General features: G+C 43.3%; 1 protein-coding gene across 7 annotated transcripts in view; it reads left to right on the top strand.

Moving 5' to 3' along the window:
- The window catches only part of MYT1 (myelin transcription factor 1), a 112295-nt gene that overhangs the window by 77172 nt on the left and 13417 nt on the right, over positions 1 to 21706 (top strand). For 3 of the 7 annotated variants that reach the window (XM_039499245.1, XM_039499249.1, XM_039499248.1), the window contains exons 12-19: positions 1408 to 1613; positions 3072 to 3341; positions 5040 to 5194; positions 6923 to 7021; positions 9166 to 9228; positions 9389 to 9457; positions 16252 to 16314; positions 16869 to 16952. In XM_039499245.1, the coding sequence (XP_039355179.1) occupies positions 1408 to 1613; positions 3072 to 3341; positions 5040 to 5194; positions 6923 to 7021; positions 9166 to 9228; positions 9389 to 9457; positions 16252 to 16314; positions 16869 to 16952 (1009 nt within the window). The remainder of the gene's footprint in view (positions 1 to 1407; positions 1614 to 3071; positions 3342 to 5039; positions 5195 to 6922; positions 7022 to 9165; positions 9229 to 9388; positions 9458 to 16251; positions 16315 to 16868; positions 16953 to 21706) is intronic. The other 4 variants (XM_039499247.1, XM_039499251.1, XM_039499246.1 and 1 more) reach the window with 4 other exon arrangements.

Here is a 21706-nt window from a genome sequence, read left to right as displayed (position 1 = left end):
GCAATACTTATGAAATGGAAAAGCATCGCTGAGTGTACAGTGTGAAATTGAAATTGGCATCTCACCATTCTGGATATTGTCAGGTTATGCTTACAAATACCCTGACCCCACCAAAAGACATGGATTATACTGGACCGAAATTAAAAAAAAAAACAAAAAAAAACCGCACAAGAATAACCATTTGGGCAAGACTCCCATGGGTTAATCAGAGCAACAAGATTAATATGATTGCCAATCATAGCAGTCAAATCTGTTCCTTTCATTAAGGACTTATTTTAAAGAGCTCTTCATCCAGAGGGATGTGTGCCCATAACTCCTATTAATGTCAATAGGCATTATGCACACACACAATGAGGGGGGAAGCGGTCCTCGAAAAGATTAGCCGTTTATATTGTCTTATTTTTAGAGCTCATAATGGGAATAATAAAATCATTTTGCTTTGCTATGGCACCTTCATCTGAGCTTGTCAAGCTGCTTTGCGAACATAGGCCAAATCTTACAGGCCTTTCACAGGCAAAACTCCCACCGAAGTTAATGGGAGTTTTGGTTGGATAAGGGCAAAGGAAAAATTGACCAAGAACTTCAGGATCTGGCATGTAAATTTGGAAGTACAGAGCCCATCCTGCAGCTGGATCCATGTGAGAAGACCCCTCCGCCTATACAGAGACACTGACTTCCAAGGGGCTCTATGTGGATGACAGAGTCCTTCCAAATGGATTGGTTTGCAAGATTGGGGCCATGATTTATATTGACTTAATCCTGGGAGATGGCAAGTCTCCTCACATCTCACTAGTTTTAATGGGAATCGAGGGTGCTCAGCACCTGGCAGGGTCAGACTCAGTATATAATAATGCACAGGGCAATGTAGTTCTAGACAGTATGAATATATTCTAGGAGATTTAGCACAGCTACACCAGCTGTCAGAAGAGCCATATTTCACTGCTGTCATCATCAGAAAGTCAAATTTTATAGCTGTGATTTGCATGGTTTTGCTGTTAAAATGTGATTTTAAATATATATATATATATGTTTGTATAATTATATGCTGTAAAAGTTTTGAGAAAGCAAAAGAGAAAAACAGGTGAAGATTCACTATTGTTTCCCCTTTGAAGCCCTCAGGATAGTACAGGAGTATGGTTTTAATGAAGAGGGCTACAGTATTCTGGGAATTTGATGGTGCAGTCAGTTAATGCAGGAACCTTTCACCTTAGTACACCTGAGCATGAGTTCCCAGCTATTAGCACCTTCAGTTCCAGGAGCACTAAATTTGCTGACAGGTTTATAATAAGTAAAGGGTTGCCATTGCAGTAGCATCCATGTACACTGAAATCAGTGGCATGGGGTTGATTTGCCTATAACGCTCATGTGTAAGTTATATATCAGCCCTGTATTGTTCCCTTTTTGCAGCTAAACCTTTTCCAAAGGCCTCTTCCCCCAGCCACAGCCCTTCCAGCAGTTATGTGAAGAGCACTTCATCTTCCTCTACAGGCTTTGACTACTCTCACGATGCCGAGGCCGCACATATGGCTGCCACCGCCATTTTAAATCTCTCCACCCGCTGCTGGGAAATGCCAGAAAATCTCAGTACCAAGCAGCAGGATCTTCCCAGCAAGGTGAGCTTGACTGCAAGGAAATGCAGGGGGCTGAGGGTAAAATCCGCAACAGCAAAGACAATGTAAACGGGACACGGTTCAAAAAAAGATCTTCAGGTAATTAACTTCAATGTACTTAAAACCAGAGCTGGTTGAAAATCAGAATTTCTGGCCTGAGGGAAATGTTGATATTTTGACATCAGTTTTCATCCCGAATCAGAACAAAATGCCAAAACTTTACATAGAACAAAAGGCTCTGAAAAGTTTTGATTTCCGAAATGGCAGAGGGGAGACCCTGATGCATGGTGGGAGATGTAGTTCTAGTCAGGAAGCCCAGCCAATGAGGGAAAACAGGGACAGAAGGCATCTTAACTACAGCTCCCATGAGGCATCGCATCATAAGAACATAAGAATGGCCCTGCTGGGTCAGACCAAAGGTCCATCCAGCCCAGTATCCTGTCTTCTGGCAGTGGCCAATGCCAGGTGCTCCAGAGGGAATGAACAGAACAGGTAACCATCGAGTGATCCATCCCCTGTCGCCCATTCCCAGCTTCTGGCAAACAGAGGCTACGGACACCATCCCTGCCCATCCTGGCTAATAGCCATTGATGGACGTATCCTCCATTAATTTATCTAGTTCTTTTTTAAACCCTGTTATGGTCTTGGCCTTCAAATAAATGCAGGTTATTGTCAAACTGACCCTCAATTAAATGTTTCATTTAGATTCTTCCCAATGGAAAATCAATGTTTTTTTTTGTTTTTTGCAAAATGGAAAATGTCAAATTTGAGGAAGCCACATTTTCTGTGGAAAAAAACATTTAGAGAGAAAATTCCTGACCAGCTCTACTTGAGGGCTAGATGGGACTGGTACTATTGGAGCTGACTTCACAAGCCCCGGTACGGCAGGGAGTGGAGCACTTCCTTAGTAGTAATGCATGCTTGTACCTCAAGCAACAGAAGGTGCTTAGCACCATCAAAAGGCACTCAGCACCTTGCAGAATGAGGCCAAAACTGAAAAATTGGGAGTAACACGCTGGCACGCTAAAATAATGAGTGCCTGTGCTGGCACCGCTGCCACTTTTGCTGTACGTTGTACATCTTTTGCATATTCAGCATGTCCTGTTTTGAAGAAAAAGTCCTTGATTGTTCATTTGGAAAATAGGTCAGTATCCACAACAGTGTCTGTAGAACATGGTATGGAGACATGGGACTATATAAAGTCCCTGTTCAAGACAAGGATCCCTTCCAAACAGATGTTGCATTCACTGCTGGGACATATTCACATGGCACATTTCTGAGAGGAAATCCCATTCTGCCCCATTCCATCCTATTGACTGTCAGAGCTGGAAGAAAGCGGATGGCATGGTACTGCCCACTACTCCATACTGCTTTAGGCCCCTGACTGCCCTGTAAAGCAAAAGATACTCTCCAAAAACTGATTGCAGTGGCTCATTTAGAATGTTGTCCCCAATCTTTCAGTCTATGGACATTGAGGTGGATGAAAACGGGACGCTGGACTTAAGCATGAACAAGCATCGCAAACGGGAGAGCACCTTCCCCAGCAGCAGCAGCTGCAGCAGCAGTCCCAGTGTGAAGTCCCCAGATGTGTCCCAACGCCAAAATAGCACGAGTGCCACTAGCAGCACCATGACCTCACCCCAGTCCAGCCAGACCTCCCGTCAGGATGAATGGGATGGCCCCATTGACTACACCAAACCAAATCGTCAGCGGGAAGAGGAGCCGGAAGAGGTGAGCGGTGATGGGACCTTGTAATTAGGTCCCTTTTCCACTGAGATCCAGAGAGTGATATATAGTAATAAGTTTCCACTCTAGCGACCAGTGACTCTGGCTTCCTGGGGCACTTTACTCCCATTGACTTCAATGGGGGAAGAGTTAGGCCAGTGCTAAATACTTTGGAAAATCCGACCCATGCTGTGTTTAGTTTTACTTTCTGTCTCTCTCTCCCTGCCTCTCTGATCCTTTTTCAGCCTCTCTGTGTTCACTTTTCACTCTGCCTACTCCATTCTCCAGTTCTCGTTCTGTTTTTGTTAGTTGTTTTCTTCCTCTTTCTTGCTCCTTTTCCCACCATCTCTCCCGAGTAGAATGCAGATGTGATAAGGTTGAAGTTGCATGCAAATTTTAAACCCTCTGGCCCAGATCCCTGGGTCCAGTCAGACTGCACCCAGCACAGGATACAGGGTGAAAGGGGAAACACCTCTAAGCCACCTTTCTGGCATCCTAGACCTGGGGCTGAATCAGACATCCAGCATAATTTAGAGCAGGGGTCGGCAACCTTTGGCACGCGGCTCACCAGGGTAAGCACCCTGTCGGGCCGGGCCAGTTTGTTTACTTGCCATGTCTGCAGGTTCGGCCAATCGCGGCTCCCACTGGCCGCGGTTCACTGCTGCAGGCCAATGCGGGTGGCGGGAAGTGGCGGCCAGCACATCCCTTGGCCCGCACTGTTTCCCACCGCCCCCATTGGCCTGGGACGGTGAACCGCGGCCAGTGGGAGCCGTGATCTGCCAAACCTGCAGACATGGCAGGTAAACACACCGGCCCGGCAAGCCGCGTGCCAAAGGTTGCTGACCCCTGATTTAAAGCAACCTAACAGCTGCTCTAAATTATGCAGATTGGAGTTATCCCTTAGGGACTGTTCCCCCAGCCAGGGATCACCACAGTACAGTGTGCTCAGACCACGCCCCCTCCTACCCCAACCTGCTCAGGAAAGCCCCTCTGCAGTAGATGGCATAAAGCTGGCTATGCCTGCTTTGCATCCTCTAGGAATTCTTTAACATCACATTAGGGCCGTTCTCCTTCTCCTTTGTGTCACTGGAGTGGGGCGGAGAGGCTGGAGCTGGGGACCAAGATCTGACCCAAAATGCGCAAGGGGCTGCAAGGTCAGGCAAAATGAGTTTCCCCACTCCTGACGGAGAGGATTGCAGTGTGAATTAATGAGCCAAGCGGAGGGGAGAAATAATCAATTACTATAAACCCAGTGGCCTCATTCTGATCTCAGTGACATCAGGGTAAATCAGCAGCAACTCAAGTGAAATTACACTGGTGAACATCCAGTGGGAGCAAGACCTGAAGCAGGCACCAGACCTTTAGAATTCCTGACAGGAAGGATGATCCAGTGAGTATGGTTCTTGTCTGCCCCTTGGGACACCTAGGGTTAATTCCCTGCTCCACCACAAACTTCCTGTGTGATGGTAGGCTAGCTGCTTAGCCTCTCTGTGCCTCAGTTTCCGATTTGTAAAAAGGGGATAAAAGCACTTCCCTACCTCCCAGAGCTGTTGGAAGGATAAATATACTAAAGATTGTGAGGCGCTCAGATGATGGGAGCTATAGAAAGGCCTACAATGGATAGATGGACTCTTGATCCCTCAGCCCTGCCATGTTCACAGGATGTAGATCAGTAAAGATATTATTCCCGCTGGTTTCTTACAGTCAGAGCCCGCAGCCCATTCTTTTGCCTCCTCGGAAGCAGATGAGCAGGAAGTGTCAGAGGAGAACTTTGAAGAACGGAAGTACCCCGGGGAAGTTACCTTAACCAACTTCAAGCTTAAATTCCTTCCCAAGGACATCAAGAAGGAGCTACTCACGTAAGTCCTGCCTCTTTGATGGCAGAGCCAAAGTGAAATGTATAAAATGCTCAGGACAGCCAGGAAGGGTGGGGAGGTGGGAATCAGTTTTTAAAAAACCACATAACTAAAATGTTCAACATTGTTTCATACTGTGATGGTCTTATTTAATCCAAACACTTCAAACCGAAAGCTTCAAGAGAAATCTCATCCTCTGACTACTTCTGATTATCAAGATGAAGTGTTATCCCAGATGGTCTTCCTGGAACTATGTAATGATTAAAAGAACCTAGTTGAAAGCTCTGTGGTCCCAGGATTCATGAAAGTGTCTGTGAAAACGTAATTTCTGAAACCATTTTCCCTATATATTTCCCCTTCAAATTAAAACTTGTGCAGTGATCGAGGGAAAGAGTTTGCCCAGTACCCTGCCTCCTCAGGCATGAGATGCTAAACTATTCTTTGAAGTCAATGTGGCCAAGGGATCTTGGTACCTCCCAGCTGGTGCTCAGAACCCAGTGCCCTCATGCCCAGAGTTGAAAAGGCAGGTAAGCAGGCAGTCTTGCAGCCATCTCAGCTAGTGGAACAGTGTTTTCTGGCAACACAGAGCAGTGAGTACAGTCCCCTACAATGTATACTATTGAAACAACGCAGCTGTATACTATTGCACTGTGTGCTACATTTGAGAGGGCCCGGAACCAGACCCCAGACCTGAATGCCCGTAGAAACTTGGAAAGTTTGGATCCAGAACTTTTCAGCTGGATCCCTCTCCTTAGGAGAAGATGAAGACCCCTGGATCCCTATTGCTCATGTGAACAAAAGGGAGAATGCAGATCCTGATCCAAACTTTGCAGCTTGGACCCAGCTCTAATCTGAAGAAATGCTGGAGTAAACTGTTCAGACACAAGGTGTGGCAGGCTGATCCCCAAAGTAAAGTAAACTTGTCAATGGAGTTATTACTCCTAGGCTTATTTCCAGAGTAACTCTGACCTTTGTAAATATAAGGTAGGAAGGGCACAACAAGCCTTCATTTCGCTAACCTCTTTCAGTTTAGCTCATTATTTGGCTATGCAAGTGGGAGGTTTGAAGGGGAGTATTTGATGCTGGGAGGACACGGGGGATATGTCAAAGTCCCAGGTGAGCAGAGGAAGAGGGAAGAGAATCCTCCCTACATGTGCAAGACACATAACGAACCCCATAGGCAAAATTTTAAAGGGTTTTTTTTTTTTTTCAGAAATGGTGTGAGCATCAATTTCTGGGGTGGGTACGCCAAGTTCTCCCTGCCCCCTGGCAGTATTCAAAGGGAGACTGTTTCATAGCAATGAACAACTCTGGAAAGGAATCTTCCTGGTGTTCTAGGCAGCTCCAAGCTTCCTTTCCATACCAGGGACACAAGTCCTCTTTGATCCTTTTGCCATGAACTACATGCACTGGATGCAGCCCATTCATGAGCAAACTCACTTGTCAGGTAGATTTAAGTTTTCATGTCCATGTGCTCCCTGCGTCATCTCAAGATGCTGGTAGCAAGTGTCTGGGAAAGTGTTGCCCATTTCTGTCATGTTTATGGCCACCGTATCCATACAAGTCTCTAGTGCCACACAGCAATGTATATTGTTGGTTGAACATCTGTAAATTAATCGTAGTTCCAGTGATGATTTTTTTTTGTTACTGTGAGGGGGACTTTAGATTGATTTTCCTTTCTGTATCTTGGTGTGAGTAACCTTTGCATGTGCCCCTTGTCCCATAATGCAGAGGGAGTGGAGGCAGCAACAGCAGAGGGTATAAAACAAGTTGTTTTGTGGGGCATCAGAAACGGGAGTCCCAGGACCATCATCATGGACAAACTATGAGGTAGTTGTCCTGCCCTAGTACCAAGAATCTATCCAGTTCCTGTGCACTGTGTATTGATGTGGGTTGCTTCTTTCTGTGTTCAGAGTACAGCCATCTCCTTTCCCCCAACCCATTCCTGGTGTTTCTACTCTCCCCCACCCTCAAAGGTGCCATGTTTTGCAACCCTCCGACCAGATCCTGTCATTATTGCTTTGTGCATCTACCATGGTTGCTCCAGGCTGATGCAAGACACTCCCTCCCCATAAGGGTTGGGGGCGGGCATTATCTTTGCAGAACTCCCTCAATCCCTTCAGCTTGGACAGTTAGGGATAGGACCAGGCCCCAAATTTGGAACCATGAATAATAGCGTCTAACACTACCATTAAGTCATTGGGCTTGTTTCTATGTAGAGAGCTGTACCATGGCCGGGCAAGCTGTGCTATGGAAGGGCAGGGAGGGACGCCACATTACAGGAGTGCTGAGGCAGACACAGTGCTTGTGGTCTGCTGGGGGAATTCACTGTGAAGCAGATCTTGCACCTCTCTTTGGAGGTGTAGCTTGTGCTCCCCCAGCACTGGCTTGGAGGCTGGTGGGCTTTTCCAGCAGCCAGGGAAGGGAAGCAAACTCCACGCCCAAGTCCTTCAGAAGTCCCTTTCCTCAGGGTGCTTTTTATTGTTTACCACGACAGTTAGACAACAGAATAAAACAGGTCTGCTGAAATCACTGACCATAATACCCAAAGGCCTCAAGAGGTCACGATCTTCCCCTGTGATACCCCTGGACCCAGCTTCCTCTTCCTTATATACTCCACCCAAACATGTGACAGGCAGGGATCTCTCAACCTTTTCCAAGTTGCTGCTTTTACCTGGTCACATGGCCTCATTCCACTAGCCATGGCCATGTCCCGACCCATTTGGTATATTGACCACTGCTAGTGGCACTCTGGCTCTCCCAGCATTGGTCCTTATGGAGCACCAGGGATGGAGGAAGATGGCTTCCTAAAACCCCCACCATACCTTGCAAACCCATGCAGGGGGAGCCAGAATCCAGCCCAAAGTATTTCAGTAGCACTAATTCCCAGATACAGTCCTGAACCCAGGAATCCATATTTGAAGACTGTGCTTGGCTACTGTTATAGTAAGCCCCACCGTAAGCAAATGTAGCTGTGCAATCACATGCAGCATTGTGGATTTTATTTCCTGAATACCACAAACCACTACACGTGTCCCATTGCCTATAAGATTAATTGGGAAGCAGTGGGGAAGTAGAGAGATATAAAACATAGCCAGGATAAACCATCTGTCTGTAGTATGGCCAATTCCAAGTGTTCAACAATTATGAGTGAAGCCCCAGATATCATGAGATTTATTTTTTAAACTGAGGTCTTTTAATTTGCCTTCAGGTGATGGAACATTTAGGATTCACATTTTCAAGCTTTTCTCTGCAGCCTTGAGTGCTCGAAACTGAAAGAAAGAAAGCTGTAATAACTAGACCATCACTTGTCAGGAATGGTCTAGTTATTTATCTTAGTCCCGCCTTGAGTGCAGGAGACTGGACTAGATGACCTATTGAGGTCCCTTCCAGTCCTACCTTTTTATAATTCTATGAAAGCTGAGATTCGCAGATAATCACCTGATTCCAGCAGCTGGGGGTTCTAACAAAATGTCACAAGACTGCGATAAAAACCATGAGAACTGGCAATACTGAGTCTGTAAAGTTGGCTTTCCATTTACAATGCCATTCAGGCTGTTTTAGTTCCTCCTTTTAAAAACACAAACAAAAACAAAATACCCCAAGCAAACAATCTTTTTACTCATTCTTCATATTTTGCCACAAATTCCTTCAAAGAAGGAAAGATCGCTGTGGCCTTTTGGGAACAAAGGGAAAGAGAGCAGGCCAAAAAGGAAGCAGTTGGTTTATTTGTACAGATTTCTACTGGCTGCTAACACTAATAAGTAAATATCAAGGCCAATGCTAAGTTGTGCTAACAAAATCCAGAACACACACCGGTCTTTCACCTACCCAAAGAGCCCTGGCCCACACACCAACCAAATTTCTTTTATTTTTCAACCAAGAAAGGTTTCTTCCCTGTTTTAACCCATGCATGAATCTTTCAATGAGTTTATTTCTTTTTGGCACTTACACTTTTTATTATTTTTGTTCAGTTGCCCTACCCCAGGCTGTGATGGCAGTGGACACATCACGGGAAACTATGCCTCTCACCGCAGGTTTGTTGACCTACTGTTTCAGGTTCTGACTCTTTAGACTACATATTTTTTTAATCGCGTGGATGGTTTGGTTCTGTTTCCTTCTCCCCTTCCTTTGCCCTTCTCCTCTTTTTCTTAATTTTTTTGGGCTTATCCAGATATTCCATCTCTTCTCTTTCAGCCTTTCTGGTTGTCCTCTTGCTGACAAGAGCCTCAGAAACCTCATGGCTGCCCACTCTGCTGACCTCAAGTATGTTTGCGCTAAACTCAAATCTCCTTTTTTTTTCTCCCTTGTGCTATGCTCTTGCTTTCCACCTACCCCTCATCTTTAGAAAACCCAATCAAAATCTGCCTTCATGGATCCCCAGTGTGTGAGCCAAACAACTTCCCTTGGCTTGGAGAGGAGGGAGAAAGGTTAAGATGGGATCTTGGTCCATGACTTGGGCTCCTAGGCACTGTGGTAATATACATAATAAATTATAATAATATTAATAATAAGACAAGAGCATCAATGCTCAGAAAGTCTCATTGTGAAAGTTGAAGTTCCATGAAGATGGTCAGATGTATGATTTTAACCCTGGGGCAGATTTTTGTTGGCTGCAGTGGAAATGTGCTGTTTTCTTTTCACTTGGTGTCTCCTTCTGAGCTCCTGTAGCCTATGTAACACTATTATCTTTATCCTAAAACACTGTATATAGTGTCATAGCTGTCCTGTACAGAATTGCTGTTGGTAAAATACTTGTTACCCATCAGCATGAGAAGGAAGCTAGCTCTTTGCAAGCAACCTGACAACCTAATTACATGCAAAATGTTGGGGGGAGGTTCATTATCAAATGGGAGATATTTCCATACTTTCACTGGGAATTTGATTTGAGAGAGAGAGAGAGAGCAGAAGCACCATCATTCATAGGGCCAGATTCTTAGCTGCTGCAAATAGGTACAGTTCTAGCAAAGTCAATTAACTGGCCCAAAGCATTTCATTGGAGTTCAGATTTGCACTGTTTTCGTATATGATCCCGAATCAAGGAATCCATATTTGAAATCTGCATGCAACTCTACCCTCCCAAATCCATATTAACCTTCATGGAGCTACACTGAGTTACCCAAGCTGAGGTTCTGGCTCCGAATCTTTAATAAGGGTCCTAAGGCTTATAGAAGAGTTTGTCAGGTTTTGTCATAACTTCTCTCCCCTAACGAAAATTCAGGCCAAACCTCTAGATTTTTTTTTCAAAGGTGTGGCAGGATACTTAATATCCCTCCAAAAAACCTGGAAAATAAAGCATTGTGAATCATTAGTCTATATATATTAGATGGAGCCAGTCTGTGCCATTTGTTTTCTTGTTGGTTGATTTTCACTTCGGATTCAGCAAAGCTTTGTGTGGATATTATAATGATTATTATTAATTGAATTTGTATTACAGTAGCATACAGATGTCTCGGCTGAGAGTGAGGTCTCTTTGTGCTTGGCTTTGCGCAGGCCCATAGCAAAAGGCTGTCTCTGCCCAGCAGAGCTCACCATCTAAATAGGCAAGACAGAGAGGATAGGAGGGGAAACAGAAGAATGGGCAAATTACTTAAATTTTCAAAGGTCACACAGACGGTGAGCGGCAGAGAGTAGAATCAAACCCAGATCTCCTATCTATACACTACCTCCCAATAGATAATTCAGTAGGGCTGATTGGAAGTTTTGCATTTAAACTGTTTTTCTATGGAAAACCCAAAAACCTATTTTCCAACCAAATTTGCAATTCAGCCTTATCCTAGGACATGTGAAAGTTGTGAGCCTCCCTTGGATGAAACAGAAGTCTAATTTATATAATTACTGGAAAGCTCCTTACTCCTGCTGAGGCATAACCTACTTCTCTCCCTCCCCATCCTAATGCATATTGTGCCTTCTTTAACATCTGGTCAGCTATGTATTAATGCTTACCTGTTTAAATACCTCTAGTTAAGAAATATTGAGAGGCTTAACAGATACTCAGACGTGTCTTTGGGTGAATGTATTATTGACTCAGAATTATCAGGCTCTTCACAATCATTTTTCCCCTCACTTCTGATCCTACAGTATCGAATTTCCAAGCATGGCTGCCCAACATGTGGCTGCACAAACAACAACAACAAAACTGAGTTTATGTGAGCATGTGCAACAAATGTGTCATACAAGCAAATGTACATTGGTCAATTGCATATAAGCAGCCATTGTATCCACAAATACTAGAACCACTTGAAAATACAGTTTTATAGGTGGTCCTTGAGGCTTACGTGTTAAAAATGTGGCCCTATGTCATGTTAAAAATAAACATTTTATTACAACACGGGGGATTCTTCCATAGTCAGACTGGTGTAATTCCTTTCTCTTTGCATTTTTCCTCATGTCTGTACAGCTTTTGGGGCCTCTTCCAGAAGTGCCAAGTTAAAAATAGGGACATGGCTTTTAACTGCACTGAAATACTTTGGGCCAGGAATGCTTAATGGAGGGACAGGAGGGGAAAATGGTAAATATTTTATTCAAAAACCTAGAGACTGTCCTACCTAATTAGGGATGTTAGGTATGCACAGCTGTAGCTGCTTTACTAGCATGGTATTAAAATCTATTCCACCCCCTTAACAACAACAACAACAACCTCCCACCCCCTGCCATATTCTAATACTACCCTTTATAGCAATGCCACCTTAGAATCCTGAATCTGAAATGTGTTTCCTCATGGAATTGGTTTTTTCCTTCACAAGGTAGGGATGGGTAAAAGTAGTTTGGATAAAATAAGAACTGAGCTGAAACATCGAACTAAATCAAATTCAAACCTTTTCTGAGATTTGAAAAGGTGGTGTTTGTGGTGTTTTTTCATTTGTTTTGTTTACATATGTTTCTGTGTCTTGACATTTGCTTCTGATGTTTCCCTTTAGTTTTGGGTAGTTCTGGAAATGGAAATATCCATATAAAATGGAGGAGAAAATGACTATCTACCTCATAGAAGTATTGGGAGGTTGAATTAGTTAATGTTAATACCCTATTATGGAAGTGGAAAGCACAGTATCTATATGGTCAGTGCTAAGTACAATACAGATAATATTTTTAAGATATCTTTATTTAAGCAAGATTCCTCTATGCTTTATATAGTAGCCAAAAGAATGACCACTGAATTATTTCACCACTGCTAAGAAACATTAAATTTTATTAGGAACGTTGACCATATTTGCTGTGGATCAGCAAAAAGGTATTGGCTGCAGGTGTATCTGAAACGGTAATTTATTCAGAAAATTTGTTGGTCAATGGATACCCCAAATTGACATTTTTCACCTGAACACATTAATGGTCTGGTGCTAACACCAACCTGTGATACAAACCAGAGAAATCCTGCCTAGCGCTAAATCTCCAAACCTAGCACATTTATAAAAGGGGAAAATAGATTCCAAAGATATTACTGATATTATAGTGTCACCTTTTTCACAATTGTAGATAAGGCTGTGTCAGCACCATTATAAATTCAGGGGTTAATCTCTCAGATATAAAAAATTAGCTGCAGGCCAAAACATCCAATACGAGGTATCTGTCAGGGATGATTTCTTTGAAGATAATTAAAAATAAAAAGCAGATAATTCTCTTCGCCTCTTTAAAGGCACTGAGAGGCAAGACGGAATTAGACGTCAGTGATACGTATCTAAAACAATCCTAGAACTACAAAGAAATAGCTCTACTTTCAGATTTTAAAATGCATAAAATCCTGGTGCCCTGTAGTCTCCCAGGCCTGTAGTTTGAAAGTTGTCCAAAGGATTTGGACATTCCAATCTCAAATCACAGCTGGTTGAAAAAGGTGAAATGTTCTGACAAAACAGGGATAAAATTTTCACACAAATTTTTTTTTATTTTCCAACCAGCTCTAGTCCAAATGCTTAGGCAGCTTTCAAAATCTCAGCTTTAGTTAGTTTGGACACCTATAGAAAAGGTATGAAAAAAAGCCATTCCCAGTATTTATCTTAGGATCGTGCAGCTTTAATCATGGTAGATTCCTCGCTGACACCCAAATGTATTGCCAGTAAGCCAGAGAGGTACATCACAGTAGTAGGCAAAAACTAAATTGTTGACTGTGTGGGATGTGACTATGTAGCTGTGTTCAGAAGAGATTGGGCTCAGGAGCCACATTCACGTTACAAGTTTGAGCATTAGTTTATGGGTACATTTTGGAGATATTTAAATAGTTGGGCATTTAGGGATGAATTCTACTCCCAATGAAGCCAGTGGCAAAACTCCCATGGGGTTCAGTCACACAGGATCAGGCCCTTATGCCTTAAAAGGAAGGGACTAAGAACATGTCCAACCAGAGTAAATGGTAAGATGAAGGGTTCACAGTCTAAGGGTTTGTCTACCCTGGGGATGTAACCCAACCACAGCCACCTGGGTAACCTGAGCTGGTGCATCCCTAGTGTAGACAGGGATGCACCAGCCACTATAAGCCACTATAAGCAGTAGTTTGTAGTGGTGCAACCTACCCTGGCAGCTAGGCAGGGAGAGCTGCATTAGTGAAATTCTGGCTTACAGCACTCTGCCTGTCTACACTAGGAATAGGGTCTACATCTGTAATTAGCCACCAATGACTTGGTTCTCTAATGTAGACAAGCCTAAGTGTAGGAGACTGGATCTTCAGAAAGGAGTCCTCTCTCTCTCTCTCTCTCTCTCTCTCTCTGGTATTCAAACTCCCATTGAAATGAATGGCAAACCTCCAATTCATTTCACATATCCCCAGTGAGTTCTCATTCAGATACTGAAACTTGACTCAAAACTTTTGTTAGCTAATTTGCAGGCTGGCATGCAGGTAAATCACTTCCTCTGCTAGAGCTACTCACATCTTTTGTGTGTCCCCATGACAACTTTTATTTCTGCCGCATTACCTACAACATTCGCAGCAGAGCGTTCTGCTCATCACAGTTCATATTCCAACACTTTTTTCACTGCTTCCATGGCCCTAATTACTCACTGTTTGACTTGCTCAATTATCTCTTGCTTGGTAACCGTTTAAGCCAAACCCAGCTTTCATGCCATTTTAAATGATCATAGACAGGTTGGGAAATGAGCTGCATTGATGTGCTCTTATTATTTTCCTTTCATGCCTTAATTTCATTTATGTTTTTGAATGTTGGATGCTGTACCTTCAAATGAGGCACAGCTGGCAAAAGCTGAGCATAAATGTACAGCCAATAATTTCTTTATAGCTGGTATAGGAAGGATTTCAGTATTGCAATGTTAAAAAAATAATAAAAAACTCATGACGCTCCATGTGAAGTGACTTGGACTACAGCTTAGGTCAATATAACGGAAGTCGCTCAAGGGTGTGAATAAGCCACCCCCCCGAGCAACGTAAGTTACAGCGATCTAAGCACCAGTGTGGACAGCGCTGTGTTCCACCAGCATACCCCCAATGAGCAGCGGTAGCTGGATTAATTAAGTCGACTGGAGAGCTCTCTCCTGTCAGCTTACACCATCTGCACTAGCAGTGCTACAGTGGTGCAGCTGTGACACTGTGAGCTCTCCAGTGTAGCCATAGCCGCGGTGGTCTAATTGCCAGCTCTTAATGAGAACGGTTCCACAGACGAAAGCAGCTAAGACCCTGATTGGTAGCATTACCAGAAAGGAAAAGGACTGAATGAGCATGGCGACTGAACTAGCCTTTCACCTCTAGATAAGGCACCGTCAGACCAGTGATAAGGCACAGTCACAATCAAATGGTCTTGTGGTTAATTTGCAGGCCGGGGATTTAGGAGATCTGGGTTCCTGGCTCTTCCAGAGAGTAACCATGAGCAAATCGCTTGACTTCTCTGTGCCTCGGTTCCCCATTTGTAGAATGGGGATAATAATATTTCCCTGCCTCATGGTGGCACTGTGAAGCTAAATTCCCTGGCATTGTGAAGGGCTCAGTTACCATGGTGATGAGTGCATACAAATGATAATACATACATAAAAATGACAATTAGATTACAGCAGTGGGAACTTGCACTCTTGCAGCCCTCACTTTACCTGTTCTGTGTGTAAACTTCAGTCTCCAGAGTTGTCAGTCGTGAGCTGAGACCTCCTCATCAGCCTCCTCCTGGCACTGGCCAAGATGGTCATCTACCAACCCACGAGAAGGGAACTTGTCAGGGAGGTTTTCTGTGACTATGGGGCCCTTCTTCCATTCCCTCATCTTTTCGTGTCCTCTGGGTGGCATCCACTGGCTCCTTGGACTCCTTCACCGAGCAGTGGGCACTGTTTGGGGTTCTCTGCTTAGAGTCCCCATCCAATATCCTTGTTTTGAACCTTGTATCATTTGTTGTCCCATAGAATCAGTTGTTTTCTGGGCTGAAGGAGCGGGCCCTTTGTCCCGGTGTATTTAAGGTCACCCTCCATAAATTCATATAGGCCTGAGCCGAGACCTTCTCATCAGCCTCGCCATCCATCAATCCAGGAGGAGGGAATCTCGATGGGGAGGTTCTGTGTGTCTTTGAGACTTTTTTCTAGTCCCTTGTACATGCATAGACCTGGGTAGAGTTACTCTGGTTGGTATCCCCTGACTCCTCAGGTTCTTTCTTGGAGCAGTGGGCGTTGTCCAAGGTTCTCTGCCCGCCTTCTGATTCCCTTATTTTCACCCTATGACCTGCATCCCCAGCCCTGTTCATTTTGTGTGTGTGTGTGTGTGTGTGTGAGTGCTCCTGCCACTCACTCAGTTGATACCTGGATTCTGTTCCCACACCTAAAGAGACAGGCCTTCTGTTGTTTTGGGCTCCACCTACCAGTCCCAATCATCAAATAGGCCTGAGCCTTTCATTTAATTTTTGTTTAAATTGTACAGTGCTATCTACCAGTTTTCAAATGGTTTCCGTTTTTGGATATGTGGTGTGAACAATGTGGGTTGTGTACTATTACGAACTATTTTTGGGGAGGCTGGAGGGAAGGAAAAAGAGATGCAACCAGTTTGATGCTCTCCAGCTCTTCCATTAAAGTGAGCTATCCTGATGTTTCATTCGGTCAATCTGCCAAGCCCTTGCTAATCATTGCTTCCCATTGTTCCTCAGGTGCCCAACTCCTGGATGTGATGGTTCTGGTCACATAACAGGAAATTATGCATCACATAGGAGGTAAGGTCTTCATTGAAATTATTTTGTTGCATGGCCTCTTTTTATTTTTTTCCTCTGCAGTGGGCAGAGTTGTAAAGTTCTGAATAAAACATTAATGTTACTGACAACTGAAGCCTATTTTCGTCTCTTTAATCTGACTTTTTTTTTTTTGATGTTTCCAGCATTTGATTAGAAGCTCTCTTCAGCAGAATAAAAGACAAAGGGTCAGATTTTAGCTGATGCAATGTTCCTGTTAATAATGCTGCCTATTTATGACTTCTATTATGACTTTAGAACATTAATAGAAGAGATCTAAGCCTTCTGTTTCAACAATTCCATTAAACATTGCAGTCTGTTAGCAGATATCTTCTTATCTAGACACCGTTAATTACTATCCATCTCCCTCAAAATGTGCTCTTTTTTTTCCTCCTCACTTCTCCTCATGATGTGAGGCTCCGAAATGAGCGAGATCAAAACACTACAGTAAATTCAAGGGAAAGATGAGTGAGGCAGGGGAATATTAGAAGCGGTAATTCTGCCAATGAGACGGGCCTTTCTTCTCTTTTTAAACATAGTCTGTCAGGCTGCCCCCGTGCCAAGAAAAGTGGCATCAAGATAACCCCCACGAAAGATGACAAAGAAGACCCGGAGCTGATGAAGTAAGTCCTGAGGAAGTTCCTGAGTAGATCCTTTCAGGATTTGGAAACTGATCAATTTCAATAACTCATGCAGCATTACACAGATTTACACACATGTGTAACTTTACACCGTCCATTGATGTCAATGTGAATTCTCACTGTGCCTAATGTTAAGCATATGCGTAAATCTTTGCAGGCTCAGGACCTTAATTTGAAGTGGCAATTGGGGCGGGAGGTAGAAATTGTAAAATATTTTCCATTTTTTCCTGTTTATTCTTCCCCACAATCCAAAAGACTTTTGAAATTTGAAGAATTTTGACTAGTCTTAGAGCTGGCAAAAAAAAAAAAAAACATGGGGGAGGAGGGAGAATTTGTGGTCAATTTTTCCCACTTATTTTCCAAATTTGAAATGTAGAAATTTTTTCACCAGCTCAATTTATTAATTTCCTGTCATCTTTTCTCTTAATACTTCATAAAGAAATTGCTGTTCTTATAACTGACCAGAGTTTCTGTCTAAGTGTTCTAGGCTTCCATCCTGGCAAAGAGCGGTCCACAGGTGATGCTGAGTTCCCTCAACTCCCATTAATGCCAGTGGGAATTGAGGGCATGCAGCACCTCGGAGGATTGGGCCCATGACAACACTGAGCAGGACTTAATTAGTTTGACTATTTCATGCTGTTAATGGATGCTCAAAGAAGCGCTCCGCCCCTCTCACCCCCAGTCCCCGCACTTACAATAGGCCCTAGAGCAATGGTTCTCAGCCTATTTACCATTGTGGGCCGCATATGCAACGTTCTGTGTTATGTGGGTTGCATCCACACAATATATATACTACATGTATGGACCTGAGGATGTCACGTGGGCTGCAGCTGTGTGCTGATTGGGCCGCAAGTGGCCTGCGGGCTGCAAATTGAGAACCACTGCCCTAGAGTCTCTGGCTGAGATTTTCAAAGCATGTAGGGGGTTGAGGAATGGAGATTCTAAATCCCTTAGGCGACTGTGGAGAATCTCATTGACTGTGAAGTACCTTGTACTAGTTTGTAATAAATATGTGACACACAGGAGTAGTGGTAAGTAACTGAAATTTATTTTTTAGCCTCTGTCACCTAACATGGGTTACAGAAGGTTAGACCTCTGACACGTGACAAGAGTCAGATACCTTAACAGACAAATCTTACATCTTTGTACCAGAATGACCACAAAAAACAGCTCTTTCAGAATTCCGCAACCTTTTTGCGGGAACCAGGAAGTGCAGAGGCAAGTGAAAATAATAATGAGCAAACACAGTTCAAACCTCCAAACAGGTTTTTGGAAAATTCTGTGTTGCCAACTCTCTTGATTTTAGCACTGTGCTCGTGACATTTGAAGGGTGCTTTCTTACGACTCAAATCCTGGATTTATTTGATTATGAGACAATCTCGGTTTTCAGTTTTGTAGAAGTAAGTTTCTAGCCATTGTGGTTGCAGAAAAGTTAGAAAACATAATCCAAGTGTACCCTAAGATCTCAAAAACTGGAAGGCAAATTAAAAGCACCCCATTTTTTTTCATTTAAAACAACTCATTATTTGTAAGTCAATCTTATGGTTTGGAGGGGCCTGACTCATGATTTTTGAATATATGGGATTGGTAATACCGTATTTTAGCCAAAATGATTTGTTCAACTCTAAATGGAAGAACCCAAAATGGGCATATTTTCTGTTGGCCTGAGTTCTGGCTTGTGTTTTTGTGGGTGTAAAGTTTGTCCTTGCAACATGTATTGCAGGTGAGTAAATCTGAGTATTTGTGCCTCTATATTTCCAATTTCTGCCCTCAATCAGGATGATAAATTAGCAATTCATGCTCCCTTTTCAGCTGCAGGTGCAAACATGTGGATGTGTAATGTACCTAAAGTGCTGTGCAACGTTCTGTCATGAACAGGGAAAATGACATATTGCTACTCACCAATGGGTGTCCACGGTAAATAGAGATGCAATAACTGATAGAAAGGATGTTTAAAAACTAGATGATATTTGAGCCATCTGCCCTTTTTTTCATCTTCAATCCACAGGAAGAGAAGTATTTGGTTAAATGAGCTGTGTGATAATTAGCAGGAGTTTATTAAAAATTAAGCAACGTATTCTAAAATCTTCAGAAAAATCCTTTTTTGACATAAATGTTCTAAATTGCGAAGGGGAAAAAAATCCATAAACTGATTCCATTAACCAATGGCACAGAGAGGAGAGTGAAAATCGAAAGACAGCACTGGCAAAGTGCTGACTGTCTCAATTTTGGCCCTGTAAGCACAACTGGCAATCAGTTATGCCGTGTGTGCCATTTTGTTTAAATGTTTACTTCTCTGAGTTTGTCCCCTGAGATCTAAAATAAGGCTGATGCTGCATGAGTGAAGACACAGGAAATTCAAATGAAGGCAGAACTGTGCGCAAAGTATGCACAGGAAGCACAGTATAAAGGATCCATGGGAAGCTCCAATCTATGCATATGAAACTTACATACATCCACAAATCTATATACAGAATAGATCACACATCAATAAAAAGGAGAAAGAGGTCCTTGGTTGGACCATTGCATCATTTTGCAGTTGTGCATGTGTGCACACTCACACGTGCAAACACATACATACACACTATGATGGCAGCTGAAATAACTTATATAGTAAAGCTGCTTGGAAACCAGAATTTTGGGTAATTTTGACAATTTGGAATTTTCCAATTCTGAACAAAAAGCTGAAATTTAAACATATCCCACAAAATGAAAATTCCAAAGAAATTCCGTTCAGGATCATTGAAACATTTTGTTTTGATATGTTTGAATCATTCTGTTTAGATAAAGTCAAAACTTTTCATAAGTCAAAAACGTGTCATTTCAATAATGTTGAAACTTTTTGTTCAGATTTTATCATGTTGGTTCATTTCGCTTAGACTTAGACTTAATATTTTCTTATAAAATAAAATATGTTGTCTCTTTATAAAACATACTATATACAATAGTATAAAATTAATATTTTAATATACTATAAAAGACTAAACAAATCAAAATGATAAAGTTGAAACAAAATGTTATGCCACTCCCGAGAAGAACTATTTTGATGTTAACAACAGGAGAAGGTTGAAATGATTCAGTTTGGCTTTTCTCCTTCACAAGTTTTATTGAAATGGAAACGTTTCAATTTTGACAAAGCTGTACTGTTTGATGGAAAGCTCTTCCATAAACATTTTTCGACCAGGTCTCTCATCTAGCACTTTACAGGTTAGATCCTCAGCTGTAAGTGAGAGATGCTCAGTGCAGCCGTGGGGGGAAAAAGGGGCTTTGTGCTATCCAAAATCATGGAGCCAGCAGCCTGATTTATTCCAGCTGTCAGTGGCCCCCAGGGGCCATTTCAGCAGCAGCTCAGTGAGGCAAAAGGGCACCATGGTCACACTCCATGCATTGCACCAGTTCCCAGTGGAGGGGTGTGGCATAGGAGTTGTTATGCTGGCTTTACGCTGCCTGCATATTCCCCCCATGCGGCGGGAGCCACAGGGAACCAGATCTGCCAGTTTTAAGGTGCATTGCAGTGCTGGAAACAGCACAAAGTAGCCCCAGCTGGCCCAAGGATCTGGCCCTTTATATTCAAAGTGCTTTACAGAGTTTTACTAATGACCATCCCAAAAGCCCTGTGGCATAAGAGAGTAAGAATTTGACCCCACTTTTACAGAAAAGGAAACTGAGGCAGGGGAGTTAAGGGACTTAAGTGAAAGAGCTGGGATTTTCTGACTCCCAGCCATACATGCTGGATAAAACATTGCACCCAAATGGGGTAATGGGGGAAGACTCAGGACCCTCCTCCCCAGACTGGCATAACCCTTCAGCCCACAATCTGAGCAGCTCATCTGCATTTGCAAATATGCCCTCCTGTGTAAGGGTCGCACATTTGTGCACTGCCCTAGGAGCACCCCAGGACTTCTCTCCCCCCCCCCCCCCGCTCCATTGCTCCAGGAGGAGAATAGTTCAGATTACTGCACCACACCTCTGCTAGCAGCATGTTGTTGGAGCACAGAGCTAAGCACCACCCACTCCATGCCCCTCCCCTACTTGGCCAGGGGAGTATCAGGCTTGCAGACCTGGGGCCCAGGAAGACCATGCCGGGCTGTAAAGGGAAGTGAGATCCCCCCCTTATGCCACTGTATGGGCTTCAATATCTGTCCGTCCCTCAGTTCTTAACACGTGGACATGGCAATCAGAATAGAGGGAGCCCATTGGAGATGACTTGGGGGCAAAACAGCAATAAGAGTAAATGATCCCTTAGTTGCTGAATTACCCTAGTCCTTGGGAAGTTAGCATTTTGTCTTCTATAACAAGGTACGCTCTGGTGAAGGTCCCAGCAGGTTTGCATTAAAGAGGCTTAACTGTAATTCCATTACTCCATCTGGGTACCAAAAGGCACTTGGAACTGATCCGAGTTTTGCACATTGCCACCGAGGAGAAAGTAATTTAGTCCCTGTTGTTTTGTTGCTCATCCTTCAAGTAATTTACTACAGATGTGACTGAACAGATCACCTCAACCTTCAGCCTACCCCGGCATTAAAAAACCCCACAGAGAATGGCTGTCTAATTGATCAGCCATTACTAACACTTCAGTTAAATAAAAAAAATTAAAGTCCAAGCCAGCTGTTTTGCACAATAAGGCTCTGGTTTATTTTTTACAATAAAAGTGTAATGAACATTAAATTAACAGTGTAAAATATGTAACGGTTGGGCCATAGAGGCTGCATTCTAAATGCGGGGGGGGTTCTTTC

The sequence above is a fragment of the Mauremys reevesii genome, linkage group 13 (assembly GCF_016161935.1).
Source record: "Mauremys reevesii isolate NIE-2019 linkage group 13, ASM1616193v1, whole genome shotgun sequence".
In the NCBI taxonomy this organism is placed as follows: Eukaryota; Metazoa; Chordata; order Testudines; family Geoemydidae; genus Mauremys; species Mauremys reevesii.
This window is presented reverse-complemented; position numbering and strand designations above follow the sequence as displayed.